The sequence below is a fragment of the Aedes aegypti genome, chromosome 3 (genome assembly GCF_002204515.2).
Source record: "Aedes aegypti strain LVP_AGWG chromosome 3, AaegL5.0 Primary Assembly, whole genome shotgun sequence".
Lineage (NCBI taxonomy): Eukaryota > Metazoa > Arthropoda > Insecta > Diptera > Culicidae > Aedes > Aedes aegypti.
In genome coordinates this window covers 225,509,720-225,534,289 of record NC_035109.1, presented here as the reverse complement: position 1 = coordinate 225,534,289, position 24,570 = coordinate 225,509,720, and the positions used below count along the sequence as shown (strand labels likewise).

Genomic DNA, 24,570 nt, shown 5'->3' with positions numbered 1-24,570 from the left:
AGGAAGTAAGATCAAACGTTACGACTTATACAAAATTTGAAACTTATCATCCAAAAATGCATTGCGGTGAAAAAAAAAACAATTCAGGACCTAAGTTGAAATCTTTTGCAGTGAGAAAAGTCTCGTCAGTTATACCAATTTTATAACAGTTAAAGCTTCCATCCATCACATCACATTCGTGTCATATTGAACTGTACGGAAAGAAATTGGGGGAGACGAGTTCAAAATGCCATTCTATACTCTCTCCTAGGTGAAACCTTGTTTTTTATTACACAAATTGCACACAAACGATGGGTGAACATTAGGGGTCATGTACAAATTACGTCACGCTCCAAGGGGGGAGGGGTTCGAGCCGAGCGTGACAAGCCTTAAAAATTTTCGGACGACTCATACAAAAAGTGTGACAAAGGGGTCGAAAAAGTTGAAATTTTGCGTGACATAATTTGTGTATCATCCCTTAGATGACACAAAAAATAATTGATTTGGAAGGCGATCCAATTAATAATGCCAGTAATATAAGCTTCAATCAATCAATCAAAAAATCTTAAAAGGTTTTTCGTTGAATTGTTGATTTTTGATGTTATTTCACTGTGAAGTTGATCTACGGAATAGGGCTGGTGAGCCGAGGAGGACCAACAACGCTGCAAACCCTCGCCCCGGCATACAACAAAATGATCAAATCATGGCCGAAACGGGTGCTTTGCCATTTGAATTTTTGGCAACGCAATCCACAGCGCGGACGGCCATTCGAATACTGGCGAAAAATCGTAACAACAGCACTCTCCCGCTGATCCAGCGAGCATCAGACCGTCTAGAAGAAATAACGGGATCAGCACTTCCCCCTGTTGACCAACTCGTAAGGCAGAGCGATCGTCTATGGCACACACGAAAGCCATCAGTTGTATGGGATGCTGGCGATCCGCCGGAGAAAGTCCGCCCCGTGGTACAGCAACTGCTCTCTACTCGTTTTCAAAACTCGACTGTCGTATACACCGACGGCTCCAAACTAAACGACATGGTAGGGTCCGCTTTTTACTTGAATGTCCTTGTGGGAATGTATAGCCTTCCAAATCAATGTAACGTTTTCTCTGCGGAGGCGTACGCCCTTAAGATGGCGGTTTCAATTCCAAACCTTAGTACGGAGCTGGTGGTATTAACGGACTCGGCCAGCTGTCTTTTAGCTTTAGAAGGGGGGAAATCCAAACATCCCTGGATTCGAGCAAGTCGAACACATTGCCAAGAACAAACCGATTCGATTTTGCTGGATTCCAGGACACGCTGATATCAGCGGAAATGTCGAAGCCGATCGACTAGCGGGTGAGGCTAGAGGACAACCAGCAAACAATATTGCAATACCAGGAGAGAACGCTCTGAGAGCGATTAAGCAAGGTATACGGCACCGGTGGAATAGAAAGTGGTACGAAACCAGAGACTCGAAACTACGAGAAATTAAGAACGATACGCACAGATGGGCAGATTACGGAAGCGCAGCCGATCAACGAATACTAACACGGCTCCGAAACGGCCACACACGGCTAACCAATACGTTCCTACTAAAGAAAGAACCACCACAAAAATGCGAATGCTGCGGATCTTGCATTAACGAATGAAGAAATTAATATGAAAAAGATTTTAAAGTTTCTTCATGACACAGAATTATACACAAAATTATAAAAATAACTGTTCAAGCTGGTAAACTGAATTGTATCAGAATGTAAAATACTTTCTAAACGACACGAATGCACCCTCTTGGTGTCAAGTGTCGAAAATAAACAAACAAACAAACTATTGACTGTTTAACGATAAACTTGCGACGATCGAAGCGCCACCATATTTCATATAACGGAGGTTATTAGAACTAACTTGGAGGTGATGATTTAGTGGTTATTTGGCAATTTGGAGGTTAAAATCACCTCCAAACCCTAGCGATTTTGCGGTGGGATGTTGACGTTTGATCACGAATTACATTTTGGTATTGCAATTGTACGCTATTTCACAATTTCTCGCATAATAATGGCGTTAAATGCGAATATTATACAGGACGGCATCAAACGATTACACTATGTGGGCATGTGACAACTACTTAGGGCCCCTAAGTTAGGGGTCATGCACAAATTATGTCACGCTCCAAGGGGGGGGGGTCAAGCCAAGCTTGAAAAGCCTTACAAAATAATTGGAGGGCTCCTACAAAACGTGAGACAAAGGAGGGGAGGTGTCGAAAAAGTTGAAATTTAGGGTGACATAATTTGTGTACTATCCCTTAGGAATAGAGATGCTTGGGACGTGAAAAAGTTTAAGCTAGAATCGAATTGAGGAAGATGGCGGTGGCGGCTAAAAACTCCGAGAAGTCCGATGATGTGGCAAGATTTAAAGTGATCACATTTCGACGAATCCATTAAGGGCCAAAGTGAGAATTTGAATAGAAAATTAAACGCAATATCTTCAGATATTTCACATTTTATTGTTGATTCTGATAATAAATATACATTTCATACAATGCAGATCCTCAGTTAACTCAATGTACACTATCAATATCGAAATCCTGCTACTTTGTGAATTGTTTTTTTTTTTGTATATGAACCAGCAATAATACATTTCTAAAAATATACGAAACTAGATGACAGTCCAATATTCTAATGTAACAGATGGCTTGCCTTTTCGAAAGACAAGTCTCTCCAACACGAGGAAGAAAAGATATGTGAAGTTCGTTTTGTAACGGTAACATTCTCAGCGCTAAATTTTGTAATTTATTGCAGTATAATAAAAAAAAACGGGAGGCTGGGTGAGATTCTAATGCAGAGGAAATTTCATTCAAACTAGACAGTTTCTTACAATAATTCTAAACGACTAATAATGACCAGAGTTTAGCAAACAAAACCAAAAAACGCCGCCATTCGTAAGCGAAATGATGGTAACCATGATTGTGAGTTCATATATACACAGAGCTATTGCCGTTGTAATGATGAAAGAAGGAAACATTCGCCAAAAGTTTTGATAGTTTAAAAATTCTGTACACTAGTATTTGATTCCAAATTTTCTATACTTCACATGCGATCACAGCGTCTCTAAATTTAAAGTACACACATACATATTTTAAAATTCACATTTATTGGATGACCGAAATAACTAACTGCTTTCTGTGCAGTATTTGCGATCAGATTTGTATTAACAAACATGTATGATGAAACCACGCTTTCTTATGCCAGCTGTACATTTGGTTTTGAATTGTATGAATTATCGCAATGTTTCTGATTTTTTTTCTGTCATAATACTATCCAAAACATAATTTAGAAAAAAAAAGGATTTCTTTTGTTCAGTTTAATATTTCTATTGCAAAACATCCAAGGGTACCTGATTGGTTTGTTTTCTGTAGCGTTTTGGAAACTTAGATAAATCATGAAATGATGCTGAATTTCTTCTATCTTATATTTTTGATTCTGACTGCTTTGCCTAAATGATGACAAACCCCAAAAAACGATTTGAACTTTTCTGTTTATTCAAAAGAATGAACATAGGAAAATGAGATGGATGAAGTCTCCATTATAGTCAGTTTTGCCTTGATTTCTTTTTCGCTATGATACACATTAAATTGGAACGAAATTCACCTCTATGTTATCCTCTGATCCTCGGAACAGGACGACTCGAACATTTTAAAACTTCTTAGATTTAATGTTATCAATTAGTTTTATCCTATTTCACAGCCTGTGATTCACTAAAACTATACACTATTTATAATAAACGAATAGAAGGTCCTGATTGATGTTTACTCATTTTGTGTCTTATTTTGATCATTTGTAATCGAAATAGGAAATTTTCTCCAAAATCGCAGTTCTGCGATGCTGTCTTCCACTGTATCCAACCAATTGGGGTAGTAACACTCTCCGATGCTATTTGATTGCTGTTTTAGTTTTGATTTGTTTTCTCTTGTATGTCTTGATTTCAACATGGCACTTATTTTTTACATTTTCTCCTAGTTGTGGTTTTTGCTTTTCTTGTTCTGTTGTTTGTAAGTCTCTTAAAACCTAGAACTGTTTTGCTTCACCGTTTCGGCGAATTTAGTGGCACAGTAGAACGAAACGAGCGCTAAATAAAAACTGCGGAAATGTTGCACTTTTGTTTTAAATCCTTCAGATCTTTAGTAATTAGTTTGATTTGTTCGTTTTCTTGTCGGAATTGTAGAGCTTGGGCAAACGGGTTTTGGGTGACAAGTAATGCAAACCGTTGAGAGTTTGACTAAGTCCAGAATACGTAGGATGTCGATTATAGTTGATGTCGACATAAGTTTGAAAAGTGATGACCGAAGGAGCAGCTTTCTAATGGATATTCCATGTTTTCTAGTGTCAAAATGTCTAATGATGATTTGAAACTATTTTATTTTTATTAGGGTCAGTTTTACATTGAAATATTCACATTTTTTTTAAGGAAATGTAGGTACCGTAAAACTGGGTAACTTTTATAGTTTTTTGGAAAAAAATCTAAATTGGGGAAAAACACCAATTTCCGACCCATTCATACCATTTTGGTCTGCTGTGTATGAAAGTTCGAAAATTGACACAGAATTCTTATAGGTTAAAAATTAGTGCTTTTCTGGATGAGATTTTGTACATAAAATGACAGAATTTATAAATGAAATCACATACAAAAGTGATTAAAGTTCAAACATCTACGGCAAACACCATTATAAGCCTGTATGAATTTGTATAAAGTAATAATTCTAAGAATATATCGAGTGATATTCACGCTTCGACATTGAATTCAACTTAAATCACACGTTTTTGGAATATCAAGAAGTAGCAAAATTTCATTCGATCAAAACCGAATGAATTACTTTGAGCAAATGGGGCGTTGCATTTATCTAGGCGTTAACATTATATGGAAATTATTGACTTAGATTACAAAAATGGCCCAAATTTGTAAAAATGATTTTCACTAGAGATTTGAGACCGGATTTATGTTCTACTATAACTGGGCTGTCCGGGATAAGCGACGAATTTCTTAAAATTTCATCAAATGATTATCGTAAAACAGATTGTTTGGAAGAGTTAATTTGCTAATATCTCATCGATTTTTCATATTTGATTATCAATACTTTCAATGTAATTGCTTCCAACGAAAATACTTCTGGCATAAAAAGTCATACTGATACACTTTACTTTTGCATTCGTTTTGCTTAACTGGTTAACAGAAATTATGTTATTTCGTTTAGTATGTTGTGAGTCCCTCACTATCAAAATTACCCGCATAGTCAAAGATAACCTGTTTTACCTGTTCAAAGTCTCTGTGATGGGTTAAAACAACTTAACGTTAGGTAAACTCGAAAGAACCCTAATTTGGCTTATTCCATTGAACTTCGACGCTGGGTCGGTGCGTCTCTCTCTGTTTTGACAACATTGCTGTTGCGAGAGAGGCAAACAACCCAACCGTGGGTAAAAACTAAATGCAGTTTACCAATTGCCTATAACTTGATAGTTAATTAACTATGCAAGTAAAAGGCACCAAGACCATGTAGTAGAAAAATATCTGATAATATAACTGAAAATGCAGGTTTTTCTTATTGATCACCAAATCAAAAAAACTAGAACGTCGGTTTATCATAATTGGCAAAATAAAAAAATCGGACGTTTATAATTTCCTAGAATTTTTGTCCGTTCGAGAGAAAAATGCTGTTTCAGTTTTGATACATTACCGATTCAAAATAAACCTTAAGATAGGTAGACACGACAACCTCAAAACAGTTGATTTCTCACTGCTGTATCTTGAGATCTGTATGATTTGCATGAAGCGATTTATAGCAAAGCTGTTCAGCGGATCAAGGACATCCGCAAAGCAAGCAATTTAGTTCTAAATTTTGCCGCCATGTTCAAAAATACAAGGACAGAAAGACAATGAAAACTTTAACAATTTAGTTCTAAATTTAGGTCCGGAGAGCAAACTATTTAAAATTAAAGAAATGTTCGCATGGTTTTACTAGTAAGCAAATAAAGCGAGTCATATCTTTTCATCCAGATAAGATAGAAAATTTGAGTCTTGGATAACCAATGACTTAGGAAAATAGAGTGAATCAGACCTGAAATACCGTCGTGCGGGGTGACATTGGTCCATAAGGGTGACTTTGGGCCAAAATTTTTACAGCAAGCTAATGTCTGAATAATGAAAAAAATGTGTCAAGTTTCAAGAATACGTTACAACTAGCCAATAGATAAGGTCATAGACAAGTTTTTTGGCGTTTCTACTAGCCATGAAATACATCGAAAGAGGCGGTCAAAGTCACCCCCTAGGCCTAATGTCACCCCGCACGGTGGTACTTGAATATTATGTAAGTCAGACCTGAATCACTAAATTAAGAGGTGAATCCGACATGGTTTGCTAAAAACTAAGATAAACCCTGAATCTCTTGAAAATGAAGTGTATCAGTCCTAAATCATTTGAAGGTGAAGTGAATCAGACCTGAAACAATAGAAAACGAAATGAAGCAGTCCTAAACTGCTTGCAAATGCAGTGAAAGAAATCCGAACAAACATTTGAAAAAGGCCTAAGATACCTTGAGCCTTTTTTCAGAAACTTTGCTGTTGAGCCCTTTTTAGCCCGCCCACGCAAACTCACACCACTATCAGAAAGATTGGTGTTAGCTCTTCCTGATAGTGGTATTGGTGAGCGTGATCGATTTGAATTGGGCTCCACAGCGGCTTGCAAAGCCAATTTTCACCAATGTCGATGTGCCCTTCTGAAATGTTTGTTCAGAAATATGAGTAAATTAAACTTGATGTGAATCAGGCCTTACTTGAATAAGAAGTAATTCAGACTTGTGTTACTTGAACATAAAGTGGATCAGACTTGAATACGCAATGAATCCGACATGAACCACTTGGAGATGGAGAGAACCTAACATGAATCACTTCACTATGAAGAGAATCAGTCCTGAATCATTTGGATATAAAGTGTATCAGACTAGAATCGCTTGTTTATAAAGTGAATATGACCTGAATCACTTAAATATGAAGTATAACAGCCCTGAGATAGATGAATAGAAAACGAATCAGCCTCAATTATGAAGATATTACATCCTAAATTATTTGAAAATTAGAAGCATCAGACCTGAGCTGCAACTCACTGAAATCGATAAGATTGTTCTAGAAAATTCCAAAAAATACCAAGTTGTTTTGTCACATTGGTAATTATAATAGCATAACAGTCACATTGAGATTATAAATGATCCTCGTAATGTAATAGCAATGAAATTCCTTTCAGAATTATTTTCTGACTATTCACCTAGTATGCGATATGAGTTGTACAAAATATCAGCCTCAAATAAGCACTTTTGAGTTCCTGGTAATTTTTAGAAATTTCAGTAGCCTCTCATACTGCCATAAAATGCACACTTGGAGTGAGTCACTTGAACAAAAATTAAATCATGACTTGAGGCGAAGTAGGCCGTCATTGAAATTTGTACTGGGCATCAATGATTGTGGCTAATTCGTCTTACGATTGCAAATCAAAGAAAACCAATTGGTTTTGATCTGACATTGCTGAAAAAGTATCAGCATACTTTCCGCATGTAAGCGCAAGTAGTAATACTTTTCTGAATCAATATTACTTAAGGTGATTTTAAAACGAAGCCCAACTTTAAATTTTCAAGAGCACAAGACTGGAGAATCTGTCAACAGTTCGCGTTGAAAATCAATCCAATTGCTTGCTTGCTGGTGATGACCAATGGGATAAATTTTCAACGCGGAGCGCAGTTTGGTTCTCAAGTCTTGTGCTCTTGAAAGTTTAGGGTGTGGCTTCTTTTTATAATCACCATAAGGTGACTGAGTTCTATCACTTTGGAATTGCAAGCTGCGAAATCATCATTGCTGCCAAAACGAATGACGGGATACGTAGCCTTAAATACTTGAAAACGAAGCAAATCAGACCGATGAACATGAAGTAAATCAGTCTTAAGTTCCTTACATATGCAGCAACTCATATCCGAATCACTAAAAAAGAATTAAATCAAACTTGAAACCAGAGCTGTGAAAAGTTCTGAAATTCACACTACAGTAGGCAAGCGTAGCAAATCACAGTCAGCGGAGCCAGTGAAACTCACGCGTATCGCTGTTGTTGGCAAAATGCCTTGAATACACTAAGGTTTTTTTTTACACGGTCCCCCGTGCCGTGCAAAAAAATTCCGTGCAAAAAAAAACCGTGCTAATTCTGGAATTTGTGTTAAAATAAATCGTGGTAATTCTAGAATCCGTGGAAAAAGTACCGTGTTAATTCTGAAATCCGTGTGAATAGGAAAAAAAGCCGTGTTAATTCCGAAATCCGTGTAAATAAGTAAAAAAACCGTGTTATTTCCGAATTTTGTGCAAAAAAAGTACCGTGTTAATTCCGAGAGGCGTGTAAAAAAAGCCGTGTAAAAATAAAGCGTGCAAAAAAAAACCGTGTAAAAAAAGACTTTAGTGTATAGCAAAACACCCGTTGCTAATGGCAACTCAAAACTACTGTAAAAAAAATGTTCTATTTCCCGCTGCATTTCCCGCATTTACAGCCTTCAATGACACCAATGTGATATAAAGGAGGTGAGGAGAAAGTCGCTGTGTGCTTGTATTAGTATAGCGTAAAATCAAAATAAAAATTGAGGGGAAGATTGGTGACGTCATACCGTTTCAATGATATGATATGAGTGGGTACAAAACGCAATTGCAATGACACTACTGTTTTAGGAAATTCATGTACCAAACATAGGCTACTTGATGAGATTCACAATTTTGAACTACTGTATTAGAAGAGCCACGTGATTTTCGCAAAAACTCAAGCCTACTACTATTACCATTCCACTAGAATGTAAAGTAAATTAGATATGAATTTCTTGTAAATGAAGTGAATCAGACATGACTTACTTAAAGATGAAAAAATCAGTAATGAATTCCTCAAATATGAAGTAAATGAGCCCTGAATCTCTAGAAAATGAAACGAATCGTACCTGAAACACTTCGGCTACAAAGCAAAGCCATGCTGAAGGTGTCTGGGATCGAATCCCGGTCGGTCCAGGATCTTTTCGTAATGGAAATTTCCTTGACTTCCCTGGGCATAGAGTATCATCGTACCTGCCACACGATATACGAATGCGAAAATGGTAACTTAGGCAAAGAAAGCTCTCAGTTAATAACTGTGGAAGTGCTCATAAGAACACTACGCTGAGTAGCCGGCTATGTCCCAGTGGGGACGTTAACGTCAAGAAGAAGAACAACCTGAAACACTTGAATACAAAGTACCGTGTACGCACCAAACTTTGCGCAGTTAAGAAATTATCATCTTATTTTCGTTTCAAATAAGGCTAAAATATATATTTTTTTTATTCAAACTTCTGTCAACGATAGGCTTTTAACCCTTCAGTAGAACACATGATTTTAAAAGAATGAAAATAATTCATAAAAAATAAAACAAAATAAAAAGGGGATGCAATACCTTGTGCCTAACATTGCGCACAAAATCTGAATTGTTCCTAACTTTGCGCATGATGTGCCTAACTTTGCGCATGCCTTAAATTGCTTGTTTGCTCTGAATAATTTTACTTTCTTACTGGTTTTGTATTAAATAAAAAGGGTACAACTAATATGAGTTTCATCATGAGCTTTTTCGTGAATTTCAATTTAATTTGTTCAACCACCCCAAACATAGAGTGGCCACGAATAGTGACTTACACTGTTCTTAATTTTTACCATATATTCACAAGATTACAATCTGAGCAATATAGTTTACAGCCGTAGCTTATGCTTAGGGGTCATGCACAAATTACGTCACGCTCCGAGGGGGGGGGGGGGGGGCTCAAGCCAAGCGTGACAAGTCTTACAAAAATTTCGGAGGACTAATACAAAAAACGTGACAGAGGGGGGGAGGTGGTCAAAAAAGTTGAAATTTAGCGTAACATAATTTGTGTACCATCCCTTATTTGTTTTCGTAAGTTGGTTTATATCATTTATTCTTTTGTTTTTTTTTTTTAATTCTTAAACTTTTTTTTATTTTATTGTTGTTTCTGTTCCTTATTTTTTAAATTTTGTTCCATCTCTTTGAATAACTATCGAAATTCGATGCTCGTATTTACTGCTGATGGTCTGAACAATTCGATTTCGCACAATTTGGAAGCTTTCTAAAGAAAATCTTCTCTGTTGCACATGTCGTCAGCTGGAAGTGGAGGAAGTTTGGGAGATATATCGTTGATCTCTCGCGATTAATTATTTTTTATTAATTTACCGCCATACGTATTAGATATACCATAATTGAACGGGCTTTTTTGCTAGACAACTAGAACTTGAATCATTGTGCATCAACTGGGAAGCCAACCTTTGCGCTATCAATTATCCAAATTTACTGTAAAAGTCTCCTCCTGCGTCAATACAGTGGGATTTCCGAGATTTTTCAATGCACAACTTTGCCTTCAGCTTCATACAAAAGGTACTTTCAGGAATATAACATGTAACCGCTGCCTTATAGATTGAGTGACCATTCTTGCTAAGATCGACAGCTTTTGTCATTTGCAATGACGTACATGTATTTACGTGCCATTCCGAATTGCTAGAAGTGCGCAAAAATTAAGACCCTCACGTAAAAAATGGGTCCTAACATTGCGCATCGCTTTTTTTCAAATAAAAATTCGACATATTGTATGGAAAATTAATGGAATTACTAGAATATTACCCTTTTTGCTAATACACCGCAATTATACTTCTCACAGCATAGTTTTGTTCGGAAAAATGTTGATTTTTGACAGAGCCACTCCTTAGTGCTTGTGCTAAGACGGTGTAAAAGTTGACGTTTATACGTGTGACGATAAGGTTTATTGTTTATTTACTAACATTAACGAGCGTTTCTCAGTAAACAAATGTATGCCAAATACTTATTTTACATAAACGAACATGTTGCTGAAACTGAATTGTTAAAAAAATCAATAATTAATTATCATTTCTTCTGGCTTCTTAAAATGCGCAAAGTTTGGAGCTGCGCAAAGTTAGGTGCGTACACGGTAAATCAGATTCATGTTTTGAAAATGAAGTATTATCAGTCCTAAACTGCTTGTACTTTTTTTAGCGCTGGGCTAGTTCATCTCGAGACCCACAACGGCTGTACTTTTCTTCCAAAGGAAGTCGTCACTATAATCATTATGTCAATAGCGACTATTCCAAAGATTCAATTCAATCCCAGATCCTCGGCGTGAAAGGTGTGTTTTCTCACCATTATACCAGGTCCGTCCCCTCACACATCATGAACATGAAGTGATTCTGACTAGTATCACTGGAAAATGCAGTGGATTATAACTGAATGACTTCAATTTGAGGGGAATCAAACCTAAACAACTTGAATATCCAGTGATTCATACCTGAATCACGTGAATATAAAGTAATTAAGACCTGCATCACTTGAATATAAATTGAATTAGACCTAAATCACTAGAACATGAAGTGGATCAAACTTGAAACACTTGAATATGAATTGCATTAGACATGATAACTTGAATATTAAGTTAAAAACATGAAACAATTGAATATGAAGTAATTTATATACGAATCACTTAGATATAAAGCGAATAAAGTATGAATCATCTGAATATGAAGTGAATTACACTAAGGTTTTTTTTACACGGTCCCCCGTGCCGTGCAAAAAAATTCCGTGCAAAAAAAAACCGTGCTAATTCTGGAATTTGTGTTAAAATAAACCGTGGTAATTCTAGAATCCGTGGAAAAAGTACCGTGTTAATTCTGAAATCCGTGTGAATAGGAAAAAAAGCCGTGTTAATTCCGAAATCCGTGTAAATAAGTAAAAAAACCGTGTTATTTCCGAATTTTGTGCAAAAAAAGTACCGTGTTAATTCCGAGAGGCGTGTAAAAAAAGCCGTGTAAAAATAAAGCGTGCAAAAAAAAACCGTGTAAAAAAAGACTTTAGTGTAATCCTGAATCACTCAAAAATTTAGTGAATCTAACGTGAATCACCTTGACATGGAGCGAACCTAACCTGAATCACTTGAATATGGAGTGAATTTCACATATTTTTTTTATATGGAGAGAATCAAACTTGAATCATTTGAATATAAAGTCAATCAATGCTGAATCAATTGGATATGAAGTGGTTATGACTTGAATAATTTGAATGTGATGTTAGTCAGGCCAGAATTTCTTAAAGTAAATAATATCTGAATCAATAGAATATTAATTAGATCTGAAACACTTGAGCAATGTTTCAGATCCGAATCACTTGAATGTGATTTGATTCTGACCTCAATCATTTACACTTCCAAACGCCACATTTTAGCTTATCGAAATCATGAGATATAACTCCATAACTGGATGTTCCATATCTCGATATCGAGTCGAAGAACCTGAGTAAAAGTTGGTTTTCATGGCTACGTTGGAATGCATTAACACTTTTTTTTCTATCTTTATTAACGAGATTTTTAGCCCTGGGCTAGTTCATCTCGGGACCAACGGCTTTACTTCCCTTCCGAAGGAAGTCGTCACTGAAGTTTTGTGACTATTTCGGGGATGGGATTCGATCCCAGGTCCTCGGCGTGAGATGGCATTAACACTGATTATATGTTTTATAACGGGATGTTCCCATCAATTTCAAGGTCAACATGATTAATTTAACATAGGTACTCACTAGCGATGTTTACCTTCCGAATTTCTTGGACTGTCGGAACAACTTTGCCGAATACCCGAACTTGCTATTTCATCTGGATCACAATATAAAACTAGTGCAAAATTTTCAATTTCACATGTTCACTATGTTTCAATAGCGCTACCTGACGGCAAAATTATAAATCAAACTGTTTGCCTCCCGGATGCCCTTGATTTTCTGAACAACTTTGCCAAAGTTCCCAAAATAGATTTTTTTCATATGATCAATTTAATATGCCCACTAGTGCCACCTAGTGGCATAATTATAAATCAAATGGTTTGCCTTTCGTATGTCCTTGACCTTCTAAACAACTATTTTACGATAAATTTCAAACCTAACTAATTGCATTTCAAACGACCTTGGTCTCCTGAACAACTTTGTCTTAGATTCGAACTTTCTATCTCAAGTGAATCACAAGATAGAACATGCTAAAAATACTCAATTTTTAACGCCCACTTGCGCCACCTAGCGGCAAAATTGCGAACCAAACTATTTGCTTGACCTGCTGAACAACTTTGCTGAAGACCACACTATTATAGGTCATCAGCATCTCGAGATATAACATCATGAAGGTTCTTGGTTATAAGTGATGCTAAACTTTTCTTCAATATTCAGTTGAGTGTAGAAAAATTAACTTAAAAATGAAGCTGCTCATAATGGTACAGATCGACCTCACCAAGCAGCTATGCTTCGAAAATACGCTATTTAGTTAAATGTGCATCTAATTGGGTCAAGCTAGGTCAGGCTTCCATTAAAAATCTACTAGACTTATTTTACGAATTCCACTAGAGACTTTTTAAGTGTTTTTCCCCTGATAGTCTGCAAAGAATTAAATCAAATAATCCTCCAGAATATCCCAAGAAGGGGCCATCCTTAGCCGAGTGGTTAGAGTCCGCGGCTACAAAGCAGAGCCATGCTGAAGGTATCTGGGTTCGATTCCCGGTCGGTCCAGAATATTTTCGTAATGGAAATTTCCTTGACTTCCCTGGGCATAGAGTATCATCGTACCTGCCACACGATATACGAATGCGAAAATGGCAACTTTGGCAAAGAAAGCTTTCAGTTAATAACTGTTGAAATGCTCATAAGAACACTAAGCTGAGAAGCAGGCTCTGTCCCAGTGAGGACGTTAATTCCAAAAAGGAGAAGAATATCTCAGGAAACTCATCCATGGATCATCATTGTATTACTACAATAATTGTTTGAGAAATTACAATGAACAATTAAAATTTCTTCAAGAATTCTTCCTAACAATCCTTATAGAATGCTTCAATATATTTTTTTCCAACAAGAATACGATTTTTTTCATACACACTTCCAGAAATTTATCATGGAATTCTTGAAGAAGTCATAAACATATGAGATAACTCAAAGGGTTTCGCCAGGAACCTTTACAGAGATTTCTATAAGAGCTACTACAAAAATTACTATTGGATATGCTATTGGACCTCAACTATTCGCCGAATAATTTCTACAATGCTTTCATAAATTCCTTCATAAATCACAATCATCTGGAAGTGCTCCGGGAATTTTATATTTTCTATCAACAAATTCTCCATGAATCTGTCAAGTAATATTTTTGAGTAATCCTTCAAAAGCTAATCCAGTTTTTTTCCTGAGATCTCTTCAACAATTTCTTGAATATTGCTTCTGATATGACTTCCCTGCATTTTTGCTAAAAATCATTTCTGCCCTTCTTTGAAGATGCCATGAAGATTGTTGATTGATTCTTTCATGAATGCCTGAAAATGTTCCCGGGATAACACCAAAATAATTCTCTATGAAATCTTTCAAGATAATTGGGAAATAACTTTTTGAGAAATCTCTGAAGAATTCTTAATGCGACTTTGGAAGGAAACTCTAAAGAAGAAATATCAAAGGGAACTTCTGTAGTATTTCCGAAAGTATTTCAACGAAGATCCTTTTGAGAAAGTCTTGGAGGATTTCCCTGGAGATAGCGCTAGTGCCCAGTATACTCCAGATGAGTTATTAAATTGGTAGCATCACTCGGGAAACACCTGAGATGAAGTAATAGAGTCATTTCTGCATGAATTTACCTGTAAGTCCCTTAAAGTATCTGTCCACGCAAGGGACCCCCCTTCGATAGGTCTTTTTGCCTATAACGGCGGAGCGGACAATCCGGGATAGGTCACTGGTTCACGGGGGGAGAATCACTGCACTGTGGGTTTTCGGTCGGGAGAAAAATTAAACTACACTTAGTCACTGTTAACGGCGTGTATTCAACCAGACGGGGAGAAAATGCGATAATAACTGAATAAGGTCTAATTGAGAGATTGAGAATAAGTGTGGAGTGGGAGATCTGACGCAGGTGATATAATCACATACAAATCCAGAATAAATGCATAAAGGTTTTTATAGAGCAAATCCTGTCAGATTCATCCTGTCAAATATGAAAATTCAAATCCTGTCAGATATGAATTTCTTAGGCATTTACTAAAGGAATTTTCCAAGAAATACTTGAAGATCTCCATGCAGGAGGATATCATGGTTGAATCCCTGGTAAAATTCTTATGGTTACTTTTAATGAATCCTTGAGGAAGTTCTCGAAGAAATCTTAGAAGTAATTCGTTGAGGATTATTTTAGAATATTTCAAGTAACTCCATAAGAAGTGTCAAAAGGCAAACTGAAGGAATTTCAAAAATATATCGTTCAGGTAGTTTTCTGTAGATATTATTCGAACATTCACCGGTGGAATCACTTGAGAAATACCTGAAACGAATTTCTGAATTTATTCCTACATGAATCTCCATGTACAGATTAATGACAAAATTGCTTGAACTTCTTCTTCTTTCTGGCGCTACGTCCCAACTGGGGCAGAGCCTGCTTCTCAGCTTAGTGTTCTTATGAGCACTTCCACAGTTTTTAACTAAGAGTTTCCTTTGTCAAATCACCATGTTTGCATGTGTGTACGATACGAAGATACTCTTTACCCATGGAAGCCCAGAAAATTTTCTTTACGAAAAGATCCTTGATCGGTAGTAGTCGAACGTAATATTTTCCGCAGAATTATATCTGAGAGAATACCTGGCTATTTCCGGGGTTATTTTATGGAGCAAACCCAATGGAAGCTACTAGGAAAATCACCGGAGATACTCTAGAAGGAATCCATGAATAATTTTCAAAAGACTTTTGCTGAAAATTACACCTGAGGAATTTCTGGTAGCATCCCTGATAGAATTACTGGCAAAGTTTCTGAAGGAGTTCTTGGGAATATTTCTGGATTAATCTCTGGAAATATCATAAGAATGAATAGATGCATTTATGCAGTCCATAGTGCATTACAGCCTTACTCATTTTTAGACATTTAAATTCTTATAACCTTCATTGAAGATATATCATTATATGCTGCCCCTATCGGTTATTCATCGTTCAAAAATCTCATCAAACATTTCCGAGAACTTCCTAAACATTATAAAACAATTGGAAAACTACCACACACCGCCCAAAGCTAGGAACCGCCAAATCAAACCATACTTTCCTTCTCTGGGGTTGATTGCAATTCCCCAAAGCCTGTCACTCCGGGCACTCCCACCGGCAGCACGCCTACCTTCCGTAAACTAGAATCACTCGTTTTGAACCCGATTATACCGACCAGCCACGACTTGATGGACCCTCGTGTCAGCGATTTCTTACTGCAACTGTCCTCGTCCGGCACAGCGACGTTCTCCAGCGAATACCATCGTTTATGCGTACTGAGGCTGTCTTCCTGACCGGGCGTTACCAGCGAAGTCTGACGCATCAACAAAGGACAGTGCGATTCCTCGTTGTTTCCAATGGATCCGTTGCAGTTATTGTTGAGATACTTGTGCCCATCGCCCTGACTGTAGTCCTCAGGCACTGTCGTTATGATCATCTTCGATGATTGGTCTTTGTCAATCGATTCACTACTTATCGTGCTAACTCCAGCATCAAGTGATTGTGAGCCCTTATGGCCCATGCGAGGTTTCCTCTCCAACTTAATACTTTCCAATCGCTTCCGTACGTCACTGGGAAATGGATCCAATGAGCGGCTTTCCCGAAGAAAAGTTCCTGAGCTACAGATGTTGTGGTAGTCATCTGTAGACGCGATGGAACGGAGCATATTCCTAACTTTCTTACTACTATTGTTAAAGATGACTTTCTTTACTAGACTATCACTAGAATGGGTTTTACCTATTGCATTTTGCTGTTCTAAAGTACTTTGGGAGTCGTCATTGATGCACAGTGGAATTCGTTCCAGCTTTCGCTGATAGGCACGGGGCGAGTCTCGCACCGACGGTTCAAATGACGAACCTTGCAGACTGTAATTGCTTTCGAGATCTTTCAACGCACTGGACTGCCGACGGCTACCCGCAGTATAATTGGCGATTGCGATGATACTAGGATGCCGAGAATCATAGGTCAATCGTGGAGATCGCCGCGGCCTGCAGAACAACGGTGGAGGTAGATCCCGATAGTCGACCGGCTGCTTCTGGATAGCTTTATCCGTTGCTGCTTCCAGCCAATACGTCATCACCTCGCCCTTCCCTTTCATCGAGATGAGCCCTCGTTCAACCACGACGTAGCCACCAAGCCGATCGAGCGCTTCCTTACACTGACCCGATATGTGTATCTTCAGCGCTTCTCCGTTCGATTCCATACGAGAGGCCGTGTTAACCGTATCGCCAAACAGACAGTACCGAGGCATTGTAAGTCCCACCACACCGGCCACTACCGGACCCGTGTGTATGCCGATTCGCAACTTAAGTGTTTCATTTGGACGATGTGAAATTCGATGGGACCTTACAGCCTGCAGGAGTTCCAAGGCCATTGAAGCTATTTCGCCAACATGACGATTTTCGTTAGTTATAGGAAGACCGGAAACCTACAAATTGGAATAATTTAGTCAAATAAATCCATTGTCTGTAAAGGCTACCAAGACATACCACCATGTAGGCATCGCCAATGGTCTCCACTTTGTACACATCATATCCTTTTATAATCCTATCAAACACCGTATACAGGTCGTTCAGGAAATTCACCACCTGCAATGGTGTACTTTCAGCGGACATCGCTGTAAAACCAACAATGTCACTGAAGTAAATTGTCACCGAATCGTACGACACTGGCTCCACGCCGAGTCCCATTGTAAGCTTCTCTGCCACGGGCTGGGGAAGCATACGATGTAGCAAATCCTCCGTTTTCCGTTTCTCCTCGCACAACAGCCTCGTCCGGTCCTGGACAATCTCCTCCAAATTGTTGGCATACTTTTCCATCATCTCCATCATTTGGTCCATGATGTTTTTCGACTTACCACCTCGCATACGTTTCAGCCGATTCCTGTAGAAGATTATTCTCATTACAACAGGTCCCAATGAATAACTACTTGCGTGTTTACCTGATCGAGGCGAAATCCGGTCGAGAATCCGGATTCTCATCCCAGCAGTCTGTGATGCAGTTGATCACGTAATCGGGAATGCAGTCATTCTCAATCACGCTCTTGATATCCGGTCGAAACGGCTCCTGCCCATCCTCTGGGATTGCCCGCACCAGCTCAATTATTCGAATCGGCTCCAGGTCACTGTAGCCGAACGGTCCCCTCCGTCCAATGATCTCAAACAGAATGATGGCAAAGGCGTACACATCCCCCTTCTGGCTACCGTAGGTGGCTTCGGTTCGTTGCTCAGCTCGCAGCAGCTCTGGCGACTTCCAAAAGAGATCTGGCAAAAGGCAGCAATGAGACATCATAAGTATTCAATATAAGGTACGTGTTGATCTGAACGGAGTTCGAATACTTACTTCGATAATGTTGATGTTCACCTATAGATTCATTCTCGGCACAGTGGCGCAAATCGTGAAGGCCAAAGTCCGTGACCTGCAGCATCCAGCGAGACGTGACCACACAGTTGGATGACTTAAGATTCCCATGGTAGTTTAAAGCTGAACTATGAATATATATCATTGCCTGTGGATAAGAATAGAGTTAGAATTATTAAGAAGACATGCTGATAAAAACATGACTCAGAAAACTAGAAAGCATCATGTCCAAAGTTCCCGCAAGTGGAGAAGATACCGGAACTTGTAATTTTCGTCTGCTTTAGATTTGAACATTAACACAGGAACTAACCGGTTCGAAAATAGAGGATGCCTATTGTATTTTATGAATACTTTGGACATGTAGTGGAATAAACAAGCCATATAAGCACTTCATGTTGGATTTATGCACCAACTATCAGTAAAACTATTGCTTTGGCTTTGGGTTAACGGAACGCCACAAAATAGGAAGCCAGACTTCAACCGAACTTTCTTGTCAGTCAGTCGTTTTAAACTGCATCGTTGACTTGGGGAACTCAGCAAACCATAAGGCAGCGTCCATTTATCACGTAACGCTAAAATTGAAAATTTTTGACCCCCTCCCCCCGTACGTAACGCTTTATGTATGAAAAATTTCAAATTTTTGTATGTGCCGTAACGCTTGAGCCTACTCCCCCCCTCCCCCTAGAGCGTAACGTAATTTGTGGATGCCGCCTAAGCGGCAATCCTATTGTAATTTTTCGAAAACATGCACCATCAGCTCTTTCTGGAATACGAAATGACTTAAGAAATTGGTGATAAAGTATTTTGATAATCTCTCAAGAGTTCATTTTAGGAATCGCGCGAATAATTTGCTACATGATAAAATATTGGAGGAGTGCCAAAAAAAATGTGTATAAATCCCTACAGAATGCTTTGGAAAAATCCTAGAGAAATTTCATGTTAATGTTAAGAAAGTTACAGCATTACTGGAGAAATTTATGTTCGAAGTTCTGAAGATATCTTTAAAACGTATAAAACAAATTAGATTTTTAAGTCGAAAAAGGACAATGCACATTGGGCCCAAAGCCATATCTAGGAAGACAAAAATGATTGCGCCTAAACCGTCAATTTTAGATATATGGTGTCTTCGGCAAAGTTTCTCCATATTTTTCAGATATTTTTTTCAGTGATGTCAAATTAGGGTGGCCCACATGGTTTACGAGATCAGCACATATACTTTTTTGCTGATGCATTTAGGCCTACACAATGTTCTACAATGTTTTAGAACAACCGATTTGGAGCAACTTTGCAGAAGAACCCAAATTTCTATTCATTATGGTTCGCGAGTTATGATTTTTCAACAAAAAATTTAGGGTGGTACTGAAAAATCAGTTTTTTCGTGATAACCTTTTTATACGATAATTTCTCGCAAAAACTTTGTTTCGAGCACTTTTAGAACTTTTGATTGCGCAACTTTTTGTCGAAGAACTCCTGTTCTATCTCTTATGGTTACAGAGTTATCAGAAATTTTCTTCAAAAAAATGGTTGTTTTCAAATGCCGATATCTCGAAAAAGCGCAAACGAATTTTCAATCGTTGAATTTTTAAGAATACTTTGTATGAAACACTTCCAGAACTTTCAATTGTGCACATTTTTGCTGAGGGCACCAAAGAGATATCTGGATTATTTTTCAAGTTATGGACAATTTTTGTTAAAAAAGTAAGAGGTTGTTTCCGAGATACGACCGCCAAGTTGACGTTGGATAAAGTTAGCTTCTTCTATTTCCGGGCTTGAGACCGTTACGAACTTATAAAAGATTTCTACTTATACAAATCCAATCAATTAGTGGGGTCCGTAGCCTTGAGGTTACACTTTCGCTTCATAAGCGGAAGGTCATGGATTCAATTCCCAGCCCCTCCAAAAAATAAACCGTCCAGCCACCAGAAGACGCCGCACGGAGGACCGTGCATAGGGGAGCACATCCATCCTCCGTCAGTATCAGATGGTGACTGAGACAAATTGTCCCACTTCGCAGGTAGCTAGCCTCAAACGACTCAGGAACACGGCAAAACGAACCACCGCAAAAGAGCAATGGACTATGGCTTATGGAAATCGATTGGACCAACAGCAGAGCACTCTCCTACCTGCTAGGTGTGAGAGCAAAAGAGCAGAAGAGAGAGTGAAAGCAAATGTAAAAATATAGATTCGATAAAAATAGAACTGTATCGGTAAGGAAGATACAGATAAAACTGATTCCGGCACAGTAGTGGCCACAAGTACGGAGTGCCTTAATAAAAAAAATCCAATCAATTTTCATACTATTTGTTGCATGTCAATTCTGACGTATTATGGACATTGTGTGTTAGTATTTGGTTGGTTCGGTTACCACTTCAACACCGATAGAATCGGTCGACGGAAGAAGGAGCATGAACGGTAACTCTTGCTCCCTAAACAAAGATTCCGGTTGAACTAGGGTTTTGGTACCGGGAGTACCGGTATCGTAAGTACCGGTATTACCGACCAATTTTTAGTACCGTAATATCGGTACTAGAAAGCATTGAGTACCGGTACTTTCGGAACTGATGAAAAATCTAATCGTTTATTCGTTTGAATCAATAAATTTCTCCACCATAAATGGAACGTAATTTTGGTAAAGTTCGTGTACGACGAACTTCTTAGGTCAATCAAGGGACGTATTACATAAAGGCTTATTCTAACTATCACCCTTTCAGCACTCATCATGGTTTATCTCCTTGCATAAAAACACGAATTATCGATGAACTCAGGATACTGAAGCATTTAAAGGTGCTTCAATAAGGCACAAAGATTGATAGAAATTGTTCGGGATAATTCGTTTGTGTATTACAAGTCTGACAAATTCAAAGCAAAATATTTATTGACATTTCACGATGCATGGGCATTGGGCAACAATTCGAGCAACTTCCGAATGGATCCAGAAAGAGCTTTCTCCATGCCTAAAAGTTTTGTTACAGAAATACGCACCCATATGGCAAATAAACGTTGAACTTTGAACATGCTTTACATTTTTTACTCCTACTTCATGAATGAAAAGCAAGGCGATAACATGAAAATAGTCCATGAATTATTAATTTTGAACGGAAAATCGAAATCGCAGTATATACATTATTACGCATGACATCAGCAACTTTTTTTAAATTTCCTATAAAACGGACAACTGTGGATGGTTGAAGGATAGTTTTGAATGAATATGGTCCACCACGCTAGACAAAGCTCGCATTTCAACACATATTTTTGTTTATTTCATAAGTTAACTCATAATTATTCTAAGATCAATTTTCATAAAAATAGACAATAAGCTCCTGCAAACTTGTATTAATTGACGAATTTGAAAAGGTTGCGTATTGTTTGTCCAATACTGTATGCTTTATAATTATTGCCTTTATTGCTAGCATTTCTCCCAGCACCGGTATTTTACCGGTACTACCGGTACTGAGAGTTACAGTACCGTAGAACCGGTACTGGTCAAAAGGGGTCGTTACTAGGAACCCTAGTACCTGGATGACCTTCCAGGAAAAATAATTAAAAGAATTTCTAATGCGTTCTCTGGCGGAATTCGAGAAATTAAAAAAAAAAAAAAAGAAAACGAGTAAAAAAGTTCTTGGAGAAAGCACTGAAAAGTACAAACATAATTCATGCAGATAATCCCGTAGGAATCCTCAAAGGAATCTTTTCAAAGCACATGATTGAATATCTGAATAGATCAAGGAAGAAACACAAAGGTCATTCCTTGGGAGTTTTTTGTTTGCTATATTTCTCAAAAGATTTTCGACTAGACTATAAAAAAGGATGAATCTTTTTCGTAGCGAAAATTTAAATTTGCAAATATCACTGATGCGCCGCGAAATGAGAAAAAATAAGACGTAAATTAAATCAATACACATCTGTTAAAACTACGAAATTTGTAAAAATCGTGATTATTGTGACCGACATTAATTCTGTAAAGCCGAGATGAGCCATCCTCGGGCTGCAAATCTGGTTAATAAAGATTGTTCCCGAGTGGGGAAACCAAAATTTTCCTCAGCAGCCAAGTTGTTTTCGGCGATGCTCAAACTGCAAATTTATTTATTCTTATATAAATTACATTATTAAGACCAATTAATTGCTACTCACAAGAAGTGGTTTCCTTTTACTCTAGACTCCCTTTTACTCTTCCACTTTGCAGGTGTCGAACTAAGGTCCAACTACCCTATCTGCAATCAGCTGTTTTGGTCGTGTGATCTTCGCCTAAGTTGTAATTTTCCAATTAATGCTTCTCTCTTCTTTCCATTTCAGGTCTACTTACGTTCTAATCCACCGGACTGTTAGATTAACTACGATTTCCTATTGAAATAGTTTGTAGCAATCCCGAACTACAGGTAAGTAAATAACAAGCAAATCAAATATTATTTTCTCCTAGATTTTCGCACTTATTTTCTTTTCTTCCTTTTCAGGTACACTTACGGACTTCCCAGAAGGCACTTTACACACCGATTTTGACCTGTTGATCGCTAATTAACTACCGGAATAATATGTATTTCGCAATAAAATTCTCAAACAACCGACTTTAATTTGCAATGGCGTTAATTCACTATATTTCTCCCGCTACACTTTTGCTTTTATTTACTCCTGCTGCCTACTACTACTTCGAACCTGTTTTTTATGCTCTTACGCTAACCACTACCACCGCGTTGCGAACTGTCATATTCCACTTATGCTCCGTAAGTAGGGGTGTCCAAAGCGGCGTCGCAACACCCCAGCCCGTAACATCCGGAATTCCCGGATTTACCTGATCTCCAGCGCCGCTAGGTTGACCACGCCTCGTCTTAGCACCTTACCATCGGCTGTTCTCACGTCCACTTGTCGAATTCTTCCATCCGAGCCCTTGATCACCGCCTCGACTACACCTCTTTTCCAGGACTTCCGGTTCTTTCCGTCGACCACGAATACCAAGTCGCCCTCTATCAGCGGCTTCTGCTCGTTGAACCATTTCGACCGTTGATTTATCGTCGGAAGGTACTCCTTACTCCATCTCTCCCACATTCGATCGGCGAGGAACTGCGAGCGTTTGTATATGTTCCGCAATGCTTCTGCGGTATTCGTCGATCCTTCGTCCACCTTCAGATCTGCGCCAGACACCGTTCCCCGTAGGAAATGATTCGGGGTCAGCGCTTCACTTTCGCCCGACTCCTGCGGCAGGTACGTCAGAGGACGTGTGTTGATCATGTCGGCAGCTTTGGCTAGTGTTGTCACCAGGATCTCGTCGGTCAATTTCCTTCCGTCGTCGAACGCACGCATCGCCTCTTTCACCGACCGCACCATGCGTTCCCACACTCCGCCCATGTGTGGGGTACCGGGTGGAATGAAAATCCAGACGGTGCTGGAACTGCTGACGACCTCCGCACACTCTTGATTTATTTTCTCCATCCTGACCATCTCGTTGCTCGCTCCCCGGAAGCATGTCGCGTTGTCGGAGAAGATCTGTTCTGGCTTGCCGAATTTGCTCTGGAAACGAGTGATGGCCATTCGGCATGATTCGGTCGTGAGACTGTGCACGACTTCTAGGTGCACCGCCCGCACCGCCAGACAGGTGAAAACTGCTACCCAGCGCTTCTCCCTACGCCGCCCAACCGTAACTTCCACCGGACCAAGGTAATCAACACCTACCGAACTGAACGGCCGAAGATGAGGAGTGATTCGCTCAACTGGAAGTGGAGCCATTCTCGGTGATCGTGGACGACACTTGTTGACCTTGCACCACACGCACTTTCTTACCACCTGCTGTATCGCTGGGCGCAACTTTGGAATCTGGAAACGCTGTCACATCTCGTTGAACACGGTCTCCGAATTAGCGTGCCCAAACGTTTCGTGGTAGTGCTGGATCAGTCTCTGAGTTACTTCGTGGAACCGCGACAGAATTATCGGGTGCTTCTTGTCGAAGGAACTTTCCTCGGAGTTGGCCAGCCTTCCCTCCATGCGCAGACTCCTTCGTCGTCCAGAACCGGTGAACTTTTGTAGATTTGACTACTCTTCTTGACCGTCTCCATCGGTGTATCCGGCGCACGCTTCAAGTTGCCAGTGAGCGCACTCATTTCGTCCGGAAAACTGTCCCACTGTGCCTG

The 24,570-nt window shown here is 38.9% G+C and overlaps 1 protein-coding gene across 2 annotated transcripts in view; it reads right to left on the bottom strand.

Annotated features, from left to right (window-relative positions):
• Window positions 1–14,734: 14,734 nt before the first annotated feature.
• LOC5570561 (receptor-type guanylate cyclase Gyc76C) overlaps window positions 14,735–24,570 on the bottom strand; it is a 256,689-nt gene continuing 246,853 nt past the window's right edge. For both annotated transcript variants that reach the window (XM_021853210.1, XM_021853211.1), the window contains exons 13-16: window positions 18,434–18,599; window positions 18,033–18,354; window positions 17,581–17,974; window positions 14,735–17,519 (exon numbers count right to left, since the gene is read on the bottom strand). In XM_021853210.1, the coding sequence (XP_021708902.1) occupies window positions 16,140–17,519; window positions 17,581–17,974; window positions 18,033–18,354; window positions 18,434–18,599 (2,262 nt within the window). In that variant the 3' untranslated portion in view covers window positions 14,735–16,139. The remainder of the gene's footprint in view (window positions 17,520–17,580; window positions 17,975–18,032; window positions 18,355–18,433; window positions 18,600–24,570) is intronic.